The sequence below is a fragment of the Athene noctua genome, chromosome 5 (assembly GCF_965140245.1).
Source record: "Athene noctua chromosome 5, bAthNoc1.hap1.1, whole genome shotgun sequence".
NCBI classification, from domain to species: domain Eukaryota; kingdom Metazoa; phylum Chordata; class Aves; order Strigiformes; family Strigidae; genus Athene; species Athene noctua.
The window spans coordinates 49,452,977-49,473,839 of record NC_134041.1 but is presented as its reverse complement, the minus strand read 5'-3'; the positions used below and the strand labels follow the sequence as shown (position 1 = coordinate 49,473,839).

The window sequence follows — 20,863 nt, the reverse complement described above, 5'->3', positions numbered from 1 at the left end:
TATGTGCCTGGGGGCACAAGTCAGCCTTTGGAGAAAGCTAGTCCCTATGAAGAGGTTATTCTGTACTTTCAAACTCTGGTCAGGTAATGGGCAGGGTGTAGAATTATATGGACAGCTAGTCTGGTCTGGCAAGAGGGTTCTTGTAATTTTTGATTTATCCTGTGTATCGCTTCCTATTCTGACTTGGCCAATTGTAGAAACATACAGTCCTGTGAATGTTGTTGTGCATGAGCTGTGGAGGTTATATGAAAATGTGTATACAGTTTCATTATGGTGATTCTGGTTAGATATGTAATAATAAGTTATTTTCATTAGAGGAAAATTTATAGTAAAAGCATTTTCAAAGATAAGCCCAAATCTATGTTCCATAACTCATTAAAATAGTAAGTGCTTTGGAGTGATTAACTAAGCTAGATTCTTATGTGCCATAGTTAAGATCTGGTATAGTTTTAGTATTCAGTTTCATTAATGGATTATTCTGTTAACGTCACAGTGTCATTTCCATAATAATTTTTATATGGCTGGAAACATTCCACTACTCAAAATAGTTTCTTGGAACTTCTTCTGTAATTAGAAATCAAAGAACAAAAGTCCTAGCCACTGGCTCTAATTCTAGAAAGGAAAGAGCAGGACAAGTAGAGGAATCTCTTCTTACCTTAATATACCTGATCATGTTAGAGGGCATTGTGCTAGGACTAGGGGCGCTGGTTGGCTACACTAGTTCTCCAGTCTTGTTCAAGGGTCACTGACTTTCTCTTTGATGTTTTTTCAAACTCTAGTCTTGTAGAAGTGTTATAATATGTTCTTTAACAGTTTTCTGTTGTGTTCCTTGGGTACCTGTCATTAGGGTCTCATTTTATTTTAGCTGTATGTATAAGCTGTGTAAATGCACAGGGGTGTGTCTCCTTTCGTGCTTCTGTATGCTGAAGCATTTCTGTACCAATGTAGACATAGCTTTTAAAAAATACATCTTATTAACATATCTGTTTTATGCCATTTGTATTATTTTTATTGGAACATTAGAGATCTAAATCAGTAGACCGTAATCTCAATTTTACTGAACCTACCTGCTTTGTGGTACAACTTAGTTGGGGTCTGATATCTCTGTTGAATCACTGGAAATGTCTTGCGTCTCTGAAGCTTTTTTTTCTCTTAAGTTTTACATCTTGGTTTTCTCCTCTGTGTTTGTTTACTGTACTTGAGAAGCAGTTTTGGAAAAGAAAAAGCTTTATTCCACCCTGCAGTTATATTACCATTAGATTTATGTTAAAATTTATTAATGGGTTGTGTTACATTTAGATTCTTATTGTCCTGAGCCATTCTAAGTCTTGCTTGAACAAAGTATGTTAATGACATACAGATAGCCTTTGTAAGCCAGGATGATAAATATTGCATTTATTTTTTAAACCCAAATATTTTGGAATGTATTATTTATCATGAAAGCATTCTGGAAAGGAATATCAACAGATGCTTTGTCATTTGAAGTTTGCTACTTTGACATTTTGGCATACAGTTCCTTATTACAGAAAATCAGTTTATTGCTGAATTAGTGTTATTTAAATTATAATCTCTTTGCTATGCCTCAACAAATTATTTTATAAGTTCACAGGTTTAAAAAAATAATTTAAAGAATTATGTAGCTGTAATTGTTCTTTTTGGAAGCTTTTCCTTACCATTTATTGCTACCAATTTTTTATTCTTTTTTTTTTTTTTTTTTGATGTTGACAGTACATCTTAATTTTTTTGTTTTGATTGCCTTACTGGTTTCCTTCTCAGAATAACAACAATGACCATGCAGCTATGTCGGTAAGTAGATGCAAGATGAAGAAAAAGCATGTGAACTGAAAAACTATGAACTGCCTGCAGGCTTATTGCTTCAATTTTTAATCATTTAATAAAAAGATCCGTCTGTTTTGCTGATGACTTGCTGTGTACCTTGTGTGGTTGCATGCAGGGATCTGGTTAATGACTAACATCGGGCTTTCATACACGGGGAGAGCAGGACCCCTAAAAACCTTGCAGAAGGTTGGTGGGGTGTGCCTTGCATCCCAAATGAGATAATTTAGAGGAGACTATGAGACCGTTTGGAAGAGAGGTCAGGTATCAAAATGCAGCTATGAGACATGCATACAGAGTAAGGGTAGAGTGATATAACAGAATAAAGAATCAGTGAAAGTTCCATCGTTTCTCTGCTACATCTGCCTGGGGTCAAGGGAATGTCTGTGCTCATTTTTTATTTTTTAAGATGACGATGGATTGAGTTTATTAATTCTTCCAAGCCCTGATTATTTTCAGATCATCAGTTTTTGTTTAAGGCGTTTATTTTGATTTGGCATAAGCATTTACATGATAATGACAGTATTGAAATTAATATTATTCTGTTGAGTGGCTTCTGAATACTGAATTTCTCAACTTTTACTAATTTTTTCTAATATGGTTGAATCTTGTTCACTTTAGTATACAGCAACAAATGTATACTGGACTGTTCACTGTTTAAGTGAACAAATGTGTAAGGCACTTAGAGTACAGTGTGGGAATAACCATGTTCATTGCTACAGTCTGGAAAGCAATTGACTGAGTAGTAGCTCTGTGGATGTGGAGAGAGGATCTAGCAGTGGACTTCCAAGTCATTAGCAGCCTAGAGCACATGAGTTACAAATGGAGATTTAGGAAAGTGGATTATTTAGTTTGTTAAAGTGAAGGCTGGGGAGAAATCTAGTGGAAGCCTCCAACCTCTTAAAGAACAGATACAAAGGTCATGGAGCGAAACTCTTCTTGGTAGGACTGACAAATTCACATGTGGCTATGGTCACAAGTAGAAGCTTAGGAGATGAAGCTTTGACATTAGGAAAAAGTTTGCATGAAGAGAGTAGTGTGGTGTTGGAGGAGGTTACCCAGAGAGGCTGTTGAATTCCCATCCTCAGTTGTTGAAGACTCAGCCAGAAGAAAGGACAACAGACCTGAAATACTGTTGGCAATAGTGCTACTCAAGTAGAAGGCTGGACTAGATGACATTGGTAGTTCATTCCAGTGAACATTTCTGTGATTTGAATACTTAGCACATGTTGAACTGTCAAGCTAATAGGTGTCATGAGCACTAGAAATATTGAATATTTTGTGTAGAAATATTTCCTGTTAATGTTGAGTAGGTGTCAGTATGCTGGTTATGTCATGACTAAGCACTAGCAGAATTTCAGAGATGCAGAGCTCAGAGGCTGCATTGGTTTTTGAAGGTTATAATTTCAGACTCATGCAGTTTTTAATGGTTCTGTTTTCTAAAGTTACAAGAATTTAGTCTTTTGAGATTACTGCTGTTTTCAGGGTTTTCTACATCCCATTTTAAGTTTGTATTGCAGTTTATAGTGCCATTAGATACTTTGAATCAGAAAACAACTTAAAATTTCATTATGTAGCCATTAATCTCATAAAATCAATTGAATGGTCAAATTTATTATTAAGGACTTGCATTTTTTCATTTTCATTTTGAACAGTTAAAGAAAAATCATAGCTTTTAATTTCAGATCAATTAATTTGAAATTATAGAGGGTGTATATATAAGTGGTTTTAATCTAATTTAGAATTAGCTGAATTTTTATTCTAGATATGTGCTTGGTCAGTACAAAGTTACTATGGAACAACTCTTTGGAAACTACTGACTATTGAAAAGTAACAGTTACAAATTACTTTCAAGTAGGCACTTTTTAATTATTGCAGTAGAAATTGGGGCAGAAGTAAAATCGATTCTTAAAAATTTAATTAGTGTTTTTTAGTATACTTATATTTTATCAACAGTTGAAAAGTTGGATTTTAGTCCTGATTTTAAGTAACATAATGCTTTAGTTATTATGACTGATAAAATTTGTATGTTTAGTTTCTTTGCATTTTCTGGAAGTTTTTAGTTTCATTTCATATTGTTAAATTAATTCTTCATCTTAATTTCTTAGATGTAAAAGTTTTGTTATTTCCTTTTATGCTGAGGATGGCAGTTTCTGTTATTTTATTGTTTGTGTGATTGGCAGCAAATGCCTAATTTCACAGCTTGCAGTGAGGGTGAAAGAGTGGTGGTTTTCTGCAGCTATATTCAAAAACTGTCAATCAACAGCCTCCACAGGCTGCTTAGAGAATGGGTTTTCTTACTGATTTCTCCAAATGCCACTTCATGCTGTCTTTGATTGGCACAGTCTGGCAGGGAGGATGGATGAATCTGTCACTGGCTGGTTAATTGTGTTGCTGGTCTCAGCCTGACATCAGGTCTTTGACTCTTAAGTGGCTCAATACAAAACAAATTAGCAGATTGTAGTCATATTTCTCATTCTATATGCTTTGACTTTGTTGAATGCAGTCCATAAATCATATTGACTGACACTATAGTGAATGATGAAAGCTGCTTTTGAGACAGCTAGCATGGGTCTTAGAAAGCAGTACCGCGAAGGTGCCGTGGAAGGATGCATATGGCTGACCCTTTGGGAATTTCCTAGGAGCCAAATGTCTCTTTACTGCAATTGTTCTTCAGAGAAAAGCTTTTGGGTCCTATAAAAAAGGATTTAATATGTCAGCAGATTCTCTTTACAAGCTCCTTTGAAATATAAGAAGTTTGTCTAAGGGTTTTCTCTTTTTACAAACTGGTATTTCAGCAAAATGGGAGGGCTGGGTGAAAAAACAGTTGCCTTTAACACTGTTAGCAGGTGTTTTTGCTTATAGAATAGAGTCCTTGTTTCTTAAACTTTACATTGGATGAGTGGAAGAATAGGTTTTGTAGATAGCAGCAATTAGCATAGGCACAGCAGAGATAATAGTAGTGTCTCCAAACGGGAGGCAACTGGAGCGAATGTGAGAAGCCTGCTGAATCTCTGCATGCTATTGGATATAGGTATTTATTTAATTGCTAAGTACAGAAACCATGGCCACCACCCCCCTTAAAAAAAAAAAAAAAAACAAAACCCCAAACTGGCAAATAATAAACATTAAGAAAGCTTTAAAGCTAACTGAGATTTGTTTAATTCTGGAAAATAAATGTTATTACTATGTTTGTCCTTACATTTCCTCTTCAAAATACATTATGAAAAAATGGTAAGGAACTGATTAATTGGTGGATGGTGGAATTTTGGAGATAGATTTTTAACTAGATCTCATTTGTCAAACACAAATTTGAATTTAATTATTTTCTGAATATCATACATCCAATGTATTTTGAACTGGGAAGCACTGAATTTTGAAGAGGATAACAGTGAAGTTTACATTTCTCTGAGTTAAAGTTCATCATTTTGATTAATATATGTAGCTTCATTTTTTTCTCTAAATTTAAGAAAATCAAGTGACTGCATTAAGTATAAACTGTGTGTAGTAAACTTCTATATCTGTTGATGTGTCATGTGAACAATAAGCCTGTAGTTCAAGTTACATAGTTCGAAATAGTTTAAATGTTAGGATGTTTCCATTTTATGAAATTTAAAAATAAACATTAAGTGTACATGCATTGATACTTATTTAAAGTCCAAGTGGCTTTTACCATGTCATTTCTGTATTGTAACCATTATCTTGTGCTCCAGTACTATTGATATTTGCCAGATTGTAACAATTAACTACAGATTCTTGTTAGAAATTAAAAATTCTGTCTTTTATTTAAAACAATAGAGGAGTACACATTATTTGCATATGAAATAAAACAAACGTTAACATTTTTCTTGACAACCTATTAATCTGGTTGAACTTTTATTACATTATAGTGGCAGCATAAATAGGACATGGAGCTGATTTGATGGAGCAGTACATTAAACAGAGATGCACTAGTTGTTCCATTAAATCAAAATGACATTTCCATTAAGTACTTCAAACCTGCTACACTGTAATTAAATGAACTGTGGTTCACTGATTCCCCTTCGCACCTCCTTTTTTCCTTCTTTTCCCCCCTTTTTTTCCTCTCTTCATTTTTTTTTTCCCATTCATATTGATATTGTTCTGCTTGGGGAATAGAGCTGCATTTCTCCCAGTATAATTATCATTGCATTTGGGAGACTTTTAGGCATGCTGTTCTTGCATTGTTTCTTACATTCCTCCTTGTCAGTTCATCTATTTTGGTCAAAAATGTTATTTGCTTTTCTGAGATTTTTCAGTTAAGAAACTGACATCTCATTTTAGATATAAAGCTCCTAACAGTTCAAAGTGTCCCAGTGCTAAAGAGGTATTAGCAAAAGCCATTTAATGTTTCAGTGTGACATGTGAGGAGATTGAATGCTTTCTATTGTATTGTCTACATTTTAATTACGTTTTAACAAAGAATGGATTTTTAAAGTACAAAATATTTAGGGCCAAGTTTTCTTTCTGTTATATGTATACGTGAAAATTCAATGATATGAGCAAGTTGTCTTACTCAGGACAAGATCCTGGCTCTTCAGGTATTGAAGCAGAACTTTCCAAACTTTTTGGGACAGTGAACTGCTGTGTACCCTTATTATTTTTCATTGCCTCTATGTATTTCTGTGAGTCAACAGTGAATTGATTGACCTGACTTTGCAGAAAACAGCTGGGGAACCGTTGGTTTAGAGAAATAGGTGTCATCTCTTAACTGATGGATAGAAGTAAAACAATAGTGATGTGTGCTGCAGCAGGTGTATTATGTAATTATGATTTCTTTCAAGTAAGCGTGCTAATAGTTACCTTTGTTTCAATACGTATTGTAACATAGACACCAGTTGAAAAGCATGGTTTAAATACATCAAACTGCAGAGGTTTATGTAATTGCGTTTGAAAGCCAAGATCTCTCTGCTCTAAAAGATTGCAGTGCTATGAACAGAATGGTGTCACCTGGTTGAGTATCTGGTCTTAGTTAATTTTCTTAGTTCTAAAGTAGCATTTCCATATCTTTCACTTTTTCTCTACTAAATTTTTAATAATTTATCCAATTAATGTCTGAATTTGTGCTTTGTGTTTTGTCTCATGTTTGGAAAATTATTTGTCTCAATTACATATATATTGTAAAAAGAAATGTTTATAACTAGACTGTGATTGGAAAATTATTTCTATTTTGTACAGCAGAGGGCTACATTTCATTTTGTAAGTAGTTGATTACTGACAGCACTGATTTATTAAGCACCTGAAGGGATGATGGATAAGGTGAATATTTAAAGTAATTTAGCAACAAGCTTTGAGCTGGAATTCAAACAATTAAAGTGCCAATAATTAGCACAAGCTGTTATGAGAATGCCCCAACTGAAAGCAATGAGTTTGGTTTATGTAAAGTTTGGGGGCTTTTTACTGGTTATTGTTACAAATATGCAGCATGTTGATTTTTCATTTCATTCTTGCTTTCATTCTTTTTGAGTAAAAAAAAAATTAAATAAATCCACAAATCTGTTCATATCAGCAACTTATATCATTATTAGTTTGGAAATGTCCTTATATTCATGAAGACTGTTGGATTTCTGGAAGAAATATCAATAATAGCTTTAACTTATATTTAATTTAGTTCCCTGTTTGATTTAATAGAAACAAAGCTAACAGGTCAAAGAAATAACAACAAATGTGCTCTTTCTTCTTCTAATCTAAGTTCTGCATCATTAAGACTTCAAGTGTATACTAAAATCAAATCAGATAAGCAGTTTTTTAGTGATGTATTATTTGTTTCTATATTAAAACCTGTTGCTCTTTCTGCTAGGGAAAAGTGGCCCAGACAGCTTGCATGTCAGCCTGCCAGCATCTTTCAACGTCCCTAATGCAGATGCTACTGGACAGTGAATTAAAACAAATAAGCATGGGAGCGATTCAGCAGTTTAATTTAGATGTGATACAGTGTGAATGTAAGTAGATGTTCCAGAATTCCTATCTATATCTGTCTTAACACTGCAAAAAAGTAATTTAATGTAAACCATATATTTTTCCATAATCTACTAAAGCTTTGTCTTTTTTAAAAAAAAATTACAGTACAGCTTCTTGTAAAAGTATTTATGAGTAAGTATGTTAACATTTGGGGGAAATTTTTTCATGAAAGTGGTTTTTTTTTTTTTAAATTCAAGTATCTGATTGAAATGGACATCTGTTGTTATTCCTAATGGAATCATAATCACTCTATCCAGCAAAAAGACTACAGTCTAGTACAGAATTGCCCAAACCCACTACATAAATAGTATGCTTTTATAGTTGAGAAAAACAGGTCAAATGTCTGTGAAATTTTAATTTTTCCTCTTAAGTTTATTTATTATGATACAGATTTCAAATGTACTATTACATAGCATTTCCTCCCTCCTAGAACTACTGCTGCCTTAGTCACTGTGCAGAGTGATAGTACTCATTTAGAAAACTTCAGATGTTGTTTTATTCCCACTGTTCAAAATATGGCATCAGAATTATTTTATAAAACTGATTCAATCCAACACTGAAGGCAGGATTAATTTCCTCAGGTTTTGCATAGAGCTCACCGCTAAGGGTGAGCTGTTAATCTGTATGAAGGAAGTTAATTCCATGACACCATGGTGTTATGGATAGGTTTTAGATTGGTTTTTATAGTCAGTGACTGAGGTACAGTGAAAAGGCATGCTAGAGGTTTTTTTCAGTGCATATTTTTAGATTCTTATGCTCTGTTTTTTCAAAGTATCTTTCGTCTTATGTGTTTGAAGCATCGATCTCAATGATTTTGGTGACAGCTGTAAAATGGGTCAGTTCTGCAAGTCATACATATCCTGAGGTTTTTAGTTTGGACACATGAAAAAATTGATGACTACACGATTAGCAGCCACCTATGGAAAACTGGGAAATCTAATTTCAAGCAATTTGTTTAGCATCACAAAAGGTTCTTGTGGGAGTCCAGGGACAGAGTTAAGGGGTATTTTTGACATTTTAGCCATATGCTTGTGTTTCCTTCTTCTGCCTTATTAATTACATTCCAGCTAAACTCTATAACAGGTAGAGCAGGCATCTTTATGGTAGTCCATTATACAGTCTTAAGGCCTTTCAGTGCATGTAATGAACTGATGTGATTATCAGGGTCTGATTGAAAAAATACTTGTGATCATGACATTAAAGTTTGTCTTGTGATTGCACAAGTTGTCCAAGCAGATGATGATTTGACCTTTTTTTTTATTTTTAGTATGCTTGATGTTGCAATTTAATAGTATTCTTTTCAGGTAGGTGGTTGAGTATATGTGTTTGTGTAGTTTCCTAGATGTAAAAAAGATCCCAGTTGTAAAAACAGAAATTCCATAGTATTCATAATACTGACACAATAATCATTCGTTTAGATAAACTGAATTGGTTGCACCCAATAAACAATCATCTGCCTTCTGAACAAATAGTGGAACAGGGAAGAAAGCTTGCCCACTACCATATTATTCTGTTTCTACTATTTAAAATACCATCTGTGAACAATGCAGTACTTCGCTACTCTGTGTAGATTAACCAATTCACTGTTTCACTCAGGGATTTCTAGCAGTACAGGGGATAAAATGCATGTCTTGAAGGTGACTGTGTTCACAGCAAAGTAATGAGAAGTTCCAGCAAGTCCTGCTGATATCTGGTCTCTGGGTTGTTCTCAGACCATTTACTTCTCAGCCTTTGCCATGTTATGTACCATCCTAATTTGTGTTACCACTCTTTCTACCATCTTTGGTTGCTGCACAGTGTAAGCTTCAATCGGTGAAGAGATCTTAGCAGAGTTTTATTTAGTCTAACGTGATAACACTTCATTATTTTAAGATTAAAATATAACCTTAAGACAACATATTTTGTTATATGTAGCTGTTATACTAACCATATGGCATAGACAGGAGATGGGAAACCTTGGGCCAAAATGAGAAAGTTTCAGAAAACTAGTAATTTGAAGACTGAAAAATACATTCTTTCCACCATTGCATAACTTTTAGCGTGGGATGTACATTTGCAAATAGAATAAGCTTTAATTATTCCTTTCTGCCTTTTAAAGCACATTAGAAAAAAAATCTGGTTTTGCACCAAAACCCTTTGAGTAGTTTAAATATAATTTATGGAAGCTTGTCAGAATGTTGCAACAATGACTTGCAATCTGTGGAATAAGATATCGACACAAGATTTTGGTCAGACTGCTTTGCTGTTGTGATTTCATTCATAAGGTCCATCACAGGCACATTCCAGCCCTCACTGTGATGCCTGTGATTTATGTTCTTGCTCATCACCCTCCCCCAGCTTTATTCTTTGACACTTTGGGATTAATGGATACGACAGTGACATTTCAATTAGTGCTTAGAGTGTGCAAATAATTCACAACTGTTGGATAGTTTCCTACTGTATTGTATACATGGGTTTGACATTTTATTTATAGACACAGTGAAGTACACTCAGATGCATTTTGAACTAAGAAGTTACGTGAGTTGTAGAAAGTTATGAATTATACATTGTTTTAAATTCTTGGCAATATTCTAGATATATATTATGATATTTAACAGTGCATTTTTATTCTTTCTAAAATAAACTGAAGGAGATCTAAATAAAAGCAGGAAACATTTTTTCTTTTCCATTAAAGAACAATCAACAAACCAACCAACAACCCGACAATCTGTTAATGGGCAACAATCTGTTAAAGTCAGTAAATGCTGAAGTTCTTAGTCACAGCAAATAGGTGGTATAAGTGGACTTCTAAGAAAGGAAGGTGGAAGGGAAGGAGGTGATCTTGTGATGAACTGTGGGATTTCATTATCCTTCACCACATTTCTGGGCAAAGTACCTAACTTTAAAAAGCAGAGCAGAAAATGTGGAAGTATCTGATACTTCTGTCAAGAATAGCAATAGTATCAGGTGGTCTTCTCATATGGTTTATTAAAAAAAAAAAAAAGTTATGACCTTCTCACTCTGCTTTTAATAACTTTTCTGTTTTCCTTCCAGACATTCCAAAAACTTAATTTTATTTCAGTTTGTCCTGTTCTAATTGAAGTATTTCTTCACTCTCTTTACATATTTTATAACTTAGTGTTTTACCTCTATATTTTACACCATTCTCAGTGGTGATCTTCCACTAGGGTGACTGGGTTTCTTACAGCAGTATTCAGAAAAACAGAATGTACTAGATCCCTTTGAATAAAATCTAATAGTCTTTTGCTTGGACGTTGCATTTCAGTGCACTGAGGAGGGAAATGGATGGGGGAGGGGAGGCATTTAATGAACATGAAATTAAATGTGGATGGTTATATCTTGCTTTATGAGGAGCAAGGTGTACATAATATAAAATAAACCTTTCAGAGGCACCATCCAGAACTAGATACCTTACATCAAATTTTTGTTAAGAAATTAGAACTTGTCAGAAATTCTAATTGCTAGAAGAGTTAAATGTAATTTTTATAGTTTATGTGTTTTAACATAGCTGAATTGTGAGACAGAATTAATTGGCAAAAGGAGGTATGGTTGAATTTGCATCCTTCTTCACCCAGACATGAATCTGTGCAAGGATGAACAGGTTTTGGGTCCTGCCTATAAATGAGCATGGGTTAGTGGAGAATTAGAGCAAAGCAGGATGCAATATTACCTTCCTAACCAGCCCTCCGTAGGGCTTCCTGTCAGTCCGTCCTTTTTGCCTCACTGTTTGGAAGGCTGCAGTATCCAAGAGCAGGAGAGATCTTGACCCAAATGTTCTCTGCTGAGCATACACAAAGGTGATCTCCAGGTGGGCATGTCAGAAGCTGAGGAACCCAAATTCTGGTTTTCCTTGAAAAGGCACTATATTCTCCTCTGGAGGCCCCTCACTTTACCTGCTTCCTCTCCCATCTGGGAAGTCAGGTTAACTTAACTCACTTGAGAACATCCTTCATCTGCTGGTCACATATGGCGGCACAGGAGTGAGGGGAAGGAGCAAGATCTGACTGGTGCTGGGGGCAGGGCTGGGGGCTGCAGAGGCCTGGCCAGCTGGCAGCTCCCTCTGCGAGGCTCCCCTCCAGGCATGTTTGAACAGCTGGAGCATCCAACAGGGCTGCAAAGTGGCTGGTGGCTGCTGAGATAGTCACCTGATTCTCCACTCTTCCTTTAAAAATATGTTTGTAGCTTTGCTGCTCTGACTGTAATTCAGTGCTATGAGGCTAAAGTAAATCTCCAGAGTTCTAATCTAGCTTTTGATCCAAAATCTGGACTCTGATTTTTAATTTCTGCCATTGAGCAGCAAAATTATTTGTCAGGAATTAGGTAGTGAATTCCCAGACCAACACAGAGGCAGAACTGGATGATGGCTGAAAGATGGTCTTTTGAAAGAATAACATGAAGAGACCTGTTAACAAATCCAGCAGTGCATAGAAACACAGTACAATTTACAGTTAAAAATGTCTTCAGTTCCATTTTAGCAGACAGTCTTTTTCTTAAGACACCCATTAACATACATATACATCAATTCACATATATCCTGTATGCAAAATGTAATCAAAATGTAATGAAAAGATCAAATCAGAGTATTCAAAAGAAAAGGGACTGAAGTAATCTTTACAATGTATAAATTTACCATTCTCATGTATGTGTTACCTCCCAGCCTGTTTTTGTATTATTACTTTTTTATTAGATCATACCTCTTGTAAATTCCCAGGCTGGCTATTGTAGGAAGTATGTTGAGATTGCACATACTGTGGACACACATTGTGCCAAAGATCCTGTTGTATATACACAGAAAAGATCTACACAATATCAGCAAAGTTCAGGAAAAGATGATGTTAACAAAAACCTTGTGAATACCAGATTCATGTAATACATAGTTGCAGCTTATTTTCCCAAAACCGTTGGAGTTTCTTATTCAAATTGCCAAGCAGCCAGTTGTTTGCCCCATATGTGACAGTTTAATGGTGACTTTTGCATTTCATTCTCATATATGATAAAATTCCTGAATACTCTTATGCACACTCAACCAGCATCCTACCCCTCCAAATCCTCTAAGCCTAGAATGAATGTAGGGGGTGAACATTTTAAAAGATGTATATATGATAATGTTTCATTACTATCTGGAAAAGGACCCTTAGGACAAAGACGTTAAGAATGTTAATCCTGTTCTTATAATATCTTCCTAAAATGCTGTGCAGAAGAAAATATTTAATTAGCTTTGTAAAATTGTTAGCAAAACTTAAAAGCCCTGAGCTGAGGGTGGAGGGGGAACTGTCTGTTACCATAAGTAGATTATCTTTTTGCCCTTTGAACTTATGAAATTGTAATAATGAAACAAATTCTACTGTAGTCACCTGTCAAATATGACCCAAATGTGAGAATAAATGCTTGTGCTATAATGAGTGTCTCTGGTGTTGTAAATGCATTCATAATTTTAAATTGTAGTTGGAACAAAGGTTATACAATAATTGTTTGGTTCCTTGTGTGCTTCTTGTTCTGTAGCTGCAATGGTAGTAGGTACTATGTAGAGAAACTAAATCATACTACATTATTTAATGCATGACTATAAATTCCAAACTATGTTCTCCTGATGAGCTGCAGAAAGGATGCAAATATTTAACCTGTGGCAAGTATCCCACTATAGGAAGGTACCTCCCAAAGTATCAAGTGCCGATAGTTAGCTGAAAAGTTTTGCTGCAGGTCACACTCTTCAGTTATGTTCGCTTTTCAGTTCTGTAGCCGTTCCTTTGCTGTAACACTTTCTTCTCACAGTGCTACCACTGTGGAGTGGCTGGAGGAGCTCAGATTCTAATGGGGGAAGCTGGTCTCAGCGTACTGTGTATGAACAGAAAGTTACACAGGATCAAACACAGATGGGCCTTATCTTTCAAGAACAGTATAAGTTCTCCTTTCTTGTTTAGGGGATGTAGAAAAGACCCCTTCTGACCATCATACTTATCCTTCCTTATTAGTGTTCTGATGTAGCTCACAACCCTTGTATCTCTTTTTAGCTGTTTGTTATGGGGCACTGCTAAGAATTGCCTGCTCTACTACGGTGTTCCCATTTTAAATGCTCTGTTTGGCTGACCACAGGGGCCAGCATCATAGACCTGTCTGTCCCTGAAGAAAGGGTGGTCCCAGAGGCCGTGAAATACCTGCAGAAGACAGCCATGGATACACCCAATCCTTTAGCCTAGCATCTTCAGAAAGGTGCTTTCATAGGCCTGGAGATGTTTTGTTCTTCTGCAGGTTGGTGGTTGTGCAGGCTGTCTCCTCATTGCTGCTTTTAAGGAGTTTATTGCTAAGCAAACTCTCTCTGTAAAATGCTGTGTATAGGATATGCTTTTTCTACTTATTTTTTAATCTTTCTTCTTTTTTATTTAAAAAGTATCTTTGTGGTAGATTGAAACTTCCTGAAAACTCCCCTAGAAAGTTGATGTTACTTACAAAGCAGGAAAACCACACAATTTAAAATTCAGACTTGAATACAAAAGTCAGTGAACATTTGCCAACTGTTATCAGTATTTGTCTGTGACATTACACTGTTCTCCCTAGGTCATTTGATTGCTATTTTTTATTCCTTTAGTTGATGAAGAATCAAGTCATATTCCAGTTTAATTAATTCTCCTGTAATGTCACTGTCCATAAAAATTTGGACAATACTGTAATACAAGTAATTATGCCTCTACTGGTAAAGCTGCTATTCTGATACTGTATTCATCTATCACTAAGCCATTCTTAGATATTCTGAGATCGTCTTAGTAGCTTCTTGTGCCACTTAAGTAAGAATCTTTGTTGTTTTCATTTACAATTGCATTCCATATAATAATTTTTAGACTTTTGAATAGTCTATCTGAATTCATTGGTCCACTTTAAGTCAAAACCATACATTCAGAAGTAAATGATTGAGCCTGTCATGTTAACTCAGACACCAGTGTCTTTCTGGATATTACTTTCACTTGATGATCAAAATTTTCTAATTAGCCATTAACAAAAAGAAAAAATCTATTGAGGATTTTATATTACTTTTAAATGTTAGTAGGAGTCTGTGTAGCATTGTAGAGTTGAGCACTGGATCTGGAAATTTTTTGGATATGTGGTGTTCTGTTTCCTCTACCATTGAATGACCTGTTTTTCAAACTTGGAAAAAAATGTTACCTTTCACTGCCTCAGGTGATACTTCTCTAAAACTATTACAGTAAAACCTACTTTGTTTTGATAAGAGCTCTAACTGAAGAGCATAAGAAAAATTCTCTTAAGCTCTTCTGAAGTAAGGTGTCTACCTTGAGTGGGGATGTGTGGCAATGGGTGTTTCTGCAAGTGTTAGTAACACATGACTGGGATATGAACAACAAAAAGTATTTATTGACAATTATTGATCATTTACTAATTTTAAAAAATAGCTAACTTCTTTCATTACCATAAGCATTACCGTTTCTTTTATTTTGAATATAGTTTTGCCTTCCAATTTTGACAGCCTATTTTTGGTTCAAAAAGAGCATAAATTCATTATTGATAAGCTGACTAAAAGGCATGAACATGCATTTCAGCTCTGCTCTGACTGTTGGCACATAGAGCTTTCCACCTGTTGTCTACACATTAAACTAACTCCCACCTTAGTGTTTGTCTTTTATGGTGTTTGGCTAGAGGTGGTGTTTTTATAGGGCGGATGCTGTAACAAAAGCAGATGTTTGAAAATAATGTTGACAGCCATGGAATTGGTATTATTCCGAAATTCTTCAGTAATCATTCACCTCGGGCCAAAAAAAGATGATGGTTTCTGTGGCTGTAGCATTACTACTGGATTAGAATTTTAAACAAAATTCCTAATACTCCTAAAGGTATTATTTTATGGGATTACTGGAAAAATGATGGGAAAGTTGTTTGTTGGTTTGTTTAGTTTTAATCACTGAGAGATACTGGTTTAATCTATTTCTGTCAAACTAGTTACATTTTAACACTAGCTAGCATTTGTGTTGCATAGAGCTTGATTTTCTGTTAGATTTTTTTAAAAAATCTACATCCATAATATTTTTAACCTTTCTTTTCAGTGTTTGCTAGTTCTGAGCCTGTGCCAGGATTCCAGGGAGACACCCTGCAGTTAGCTTTCATCGACCTCAGACAAGTAAGACACTAGTTGTTGTTTCTTATCCTACTAATTTCCCCTCTTGACCAACGCTGAAGTTATTAAATTCAAGAACCTTTCATGTTTTTGCATTCCCATGTAATTAGTTTTGAAAAGCAGTTATTTGAAGTGTTATTAGTGGCACTATTCCCTGTAATTTAGCATAAAACTGTTTCTCCAATGTGTTGTTAGGGGGCACTGTGCTACTAATGGTACTGTTACATGGGTATAAGATGAAATTTTGGTCCTGACAATTTTGTAAAGATCCTGTGACACCTTTTTGCAAGAGTGTACTTGTTAACCTTGTGTGTGCTGGCCTGATTCCATTCAGAGCAATTGCTCCTATCTACAAAGCTACTTCCTGGAGAGCAGAATTGGGCATAGTATGAAACATTTCCTTTCCTTAATTTGTTACATAGAATTATTTTAAACTGTTAGAAAACAGCTTTATTCCAACTGGCTAATCTTTATTCGATATAAAATTTAATTTTAAATTCCTTAGTATTGGAAGCAGTTTTTCACAGTTCTTGCCAAAAGGAAGGTTTTTCCAGACTAAAATCTAGTTATCTTAATTTCACAGTTATTTCTGTTCGCTGCTCTCTGTAAATTCTGACACTATGTCCACCCATAGCCATTCGTTTTCAAAAACTTTTCATACTTGAAGTAAACTTTTAGAAAGGATTTATTATTTCAAAAAATTGTGAATGTGTCATTTAAATAGTGAAATGAACTATTAACTGCATGTGGAGGGTCTTTAGCTTTCTGCAGATGTTGGTGATATTTTTCAGCACCATTATGAGCCTGTCAAAGTTACCAGAAAAGAAGAGAAATGTAGAAAGAATTACATACCAAATTATCTATATAGTAAGAATATTTTTGCTTTAAATAATTTAGTAGGTTTTTCACAGCAGGCTAATGAAAAGGCATTTCAGAAGGGAAAATTCCTGGGGCAAAAGCATTCCAGTTTCTCCTAATAGAAAGGACTTCATTAAAGTGTCTTTTTAACTGAAAAATTTAAGAGATAGTTTTCTGTTACATTGTCACAGTAATATAACAATGAACAATATCCACAGTGGGATAAGCGTGAACTACATGAGGATATAAGATGGTGGCTATAAGATTTGTTCACATGATACTTGTACATTAGGAGTTCCAGAATTCAGTATGTAAAGATATTCTCTGCCAGACTTCAAACACCACAAGTCTTGACTAGCAGCCTTCCTCTTTTGGATTCTTTTTTATTCTCCTTTTACTATCAACATCAGAAGTGACTAAACATCTTCTAATTTGTACTAAGTCAGTTTCGTTGAATGGAAAGGATGTTGAGAGATTTTGGCACCATTTCTGTCATCCACCTAAGTGGTATAAGTCCTTACAGAGCCTATGTTTGTTTCAAAGGACAGTATGATTTCCAGCTATACAGGAGGGCAGGAATGTGTACATGCTTGCTACAGGCAATAATATTTTTTAATGTTTTAAACACCAACTGTTGGGCATGTCACATAAATAGGGATTATGTTGCTTATGATAGCTCTCAATTTATATTAGAAACTTAGATTTAGAATCCTCCTGATGTAAGTAACTCTTTATAGAGGATGCTCTGTATGCCATGGGAATCTAATCAATTTCAGATACTTTATAAATAGCAGAAGTCTGGGCAACTCTCTTTATTGGGTCACAGTTGGAGATGTAGAATAGTTCTAGAATATTTTTTTTGTTTTGTTTTTTACTATATTTTTGCATGGATCACCAAAAGGTATTGCAAGCACACATTAAAAACATTTACTCTTTAGTAAGGATTTGAAGTGTTTTTCCTCTCTTCCTTATTTGTGATCCATTTCTATCTTAATAGGGTAGATGACAGTTCTTTTCAAGAATACTTAGAAAGGCAACAGAGCCTTTTTTCAGAAAGTTCTTATAAAAGGTCATGCTTCTGTTTTTTAGTTTGAATTTGATACTTCTTCATGAATTGCAGGATATGAAAGATAAGGAAGTAGGTCCAGTGGTCAGGTTTTACCTGCCCACCCGGAATGTGCCCTGAGGTCAAACTCCTGATATTGGCTGTTTGGTACAGAGGAGCTGATGACAGGTAGGGGCTGATACAAGGGGGAAAGCTTGAACCATATCAAAGCTAAAAGGCAGGAGATTTGGGACTCAGTGAGAGACTGTAGCTAAAAGATGGATCAGCAGGATTGCCCTCTTCTTAAAAAGCAGCTGACCTGCAAGCGAAAAGACTTTATCGTCCTGCCAATCACATGGTTGCTAATGGAAGCCAGTTATCTCAACAACAGCTTACTCTCTCTCTGTTGTATTACGGCAATGTGTAAGATTAATGAGGATTGGGCAGTAGAGTATTGCAGCACGTTTTACTAAAGAAGTGAAGTCATTTACAAGTAGCCAGCTTGGAAGACAGAAAGAGAAGAGCTACACTTGGATGATTACCATGGGGTGAGGAGCAGCTTTGAAAAGAATTGCCATAGGTATTTTCATCCTAACAGTTCTTGATCCTCCGTCTTGCTCTGAAGACAATGTATGGACAGCATGTTATCCTTACAAGCCCACTTCTTTCCTTCTTCCTTCCACAGACATAGAAGAGCAAACAGAAAGAGAAACAGTTGGCATGAGAAAGAGTATCTTCGGAGAACAGTAGTTAGCAGCAGGAAGCTCTGAGAGACCAGGAATCAGAAAGAGGCAGGCACTTGCCAGTGTTGTCTTTGATGAGCCATCTCCTTCTCCTTTACTATCCCCTCTTATGCTCCTCATACTTAACGTGCTCCTTAAAGATCTTAGTAATCTGTAGAAACCATAGTCAATAAAGATCTTTGTTCTACTTCTGTAACCATAGTATCTCAGCATCTTACAGAGGTGACTTGGTGTGATTGGCTAATCACACATAGTGCATACTAATAGAGAATCACATGGCCATGATCATCTAACAACTAGTAGCTCCAGCTAGTTTAGCAGCTGCTAAGAAAATTGGGGTAGATTCATGGTTCTGTACAGCTGCAATAATTGCGTCATGCCTCATACCATTTGTCTTAGTGTATGACCTGAGGTCATATCCATGTGCACCCTTTCACCCCACTTACTTAAAGCCACTGAGGGGCACGCCAGCTCAGCAAGGAGATTATCAAAGTGTATTTGCTGCTTTAAAGAGACTGGTCTCTGGCATCTCGTGAAGATGCCCCAGCTTTCCTGCGACCTGCATCGCGCTCTGAAGATAATCTCTTGCTACTGTATATAGGAAGCCAGGGTAAATAGTGCAGTGGCCCAAAGTGAGGTGGAATGAACTTTGGGGATTTTGCTACCAATTCAGATCCTAGGTCAATTGGAATTAACCTTCAAAAGTAAACAGGTCTTAGTTCATCCTACTTGAATCTCAGCCTCTGACATGAATTAGTTTTGTACTGGTTATGATCTGTTCTTTAGTGCCTAAAGACTAGGGTTGACATTCTGGAATGTGAGGCAGTTTCTTGGATGTCCGGGACACTTAAATACTGTGAGGAGAAGGCCTGAGTCTTACAATTTGTGCATTACTCTTTGGAGAGCCAGTGTAGTGTGTAGCAGATGGGAACGATAACCTTGTGGTAGCTGAGAAGTCAGCAGCTGCTGTCCTTGGGCAGATTTCCTGATTCTTAACCAACAGAGTGGTAACAAATGGCTATTCTTGAAATAAAATCATTGCCTGCAGAGTTATAACCTAAGATGCAAATGTAGCTTGACTTTTTTTTCACTTTTGACTTCACAAGTTGTTGCTAGTGTTTCTGTCTGCCACAAGCACTACTTCAGTTTCAAAATTCCTCTGCCTTCTTCCTCTACTGTCTGATCTCAGACAAGTACTCAGCTTAATGATTGTGGAATCTTATTTTTCCAGGCGTGAGGAGAACTGTGTCTCATCTGTGTTCTTTTGGCACTTAAGTACAAGTTGTTCATATCCTCCAGTTGCTATCAGTGCTGGTCCTGCAGCAGAGGCAGCCATCTCAGGTGAACATAATCATATGTTGTTGGTAACCCCAGAGTTCAGCAACCACCGTAGGAGTATCACCACCCACATGGTAACACAGAGTTTACAGTCTGACAGTGGTGTCTCCCAGTCTGGGCGACCAAGGGTTGTGAATGACAAGGTCCATAAATTCTGTATAGGTGTGAGAGAAAATTCTTGAAGATTTTCAGCAATTTCTGTGAATGTTCTGCTAACATTAGAGATAAATTAGACATAAGGTTATAATGCAATAAATGTGATTAATATACAGAATAATGTACCGTGGAAACATTAGAAGATACATTTTTGTCAGATTTATGTTTATGATATAATCATGTGGATAAGCATTTCTATAAGATCAAGTTATTGCTAATACACATTATGTATTCCTTCTAAAAATTGATAGCTGATATTTAAAAGTATAATACTACATTTTCTTCTGATTCCAAAGCATAATGGAAATTACGCTGATGGTTTCTTGGGTTGCTTGTCCATTTACTTTGTAATTCATTCTCTGGTGTATTGTTGGTGAGAAATATTGATAACCTTCTGAACTGTAGTGTTGCATGCAACAGATGTAAGTTTATTTGGAGAGAATTCTTACTAGTATTTAATGTAGTCCTCCTCTTTCTTCTTTGCTTCTCATTCATCACTGAGAGATGGTACTGTCCTTCTGATAAACTCAGAAGTAACTCATGGTAGGTAGGAACTGTGTAACAGATCACTGGGCTTCAATCCCAGCCATGGGATTATCTGCCACTAAAGGCAGGTTGACAGCTCAGTCTTCCCCACTGTTTTGTTTGCAGTGTTTAATTTGAATTCATTTCCTGTGGTAGTAACTGCATTTCAGCTCTGGTTTGTCTCTAATTCCTCCAACATGGAGCATGCCGAAGCTCTCACCTTCGCTGTTCCCCATGAGGAATGCTCTTGAGCCCTTTAGT

At 35.9% G+C, this 20,863-nt stretch overlaps 1 protein-coding gene across 9 annotated transcripts in view; it reads left to right on the top strand.

The window, feature by feature from the left end:
* Window positions 1–20,863, top strand: part of EXOC6 (exocyst complex component 6) — a 94,065-nt gene that overhangs the window by 52,061 nt on the left and 21,141 nt on the right. For 4 of the 9 annotated variants that reach the window (XM_074907471.1, XM_074907466.1, XM_074907465.1 and 1 more), the window contains exons 19-21: window positions 1,777–1,806; window positions 7,655–7,796; window positions 15,867–15,940. In XM_074907471.1, coding sequence (XP_074763572.1) covers window positions 1,777–1,806; window positions 7,655–7,796; window positions 15,867–15,940 — 246 coding nt within the window. Of the gene's footprint in view, window positions 1–1,728; window positions 1,807–7,654; window positions 7,797–15,866; window positions 15,941–20,863 lie in introns of those variants that run through there. The other 5 variants (XM_074907473.1, XM_074907469.1, XM_074907468.1 and 2 more) reach the window with 2 other exon arrangements.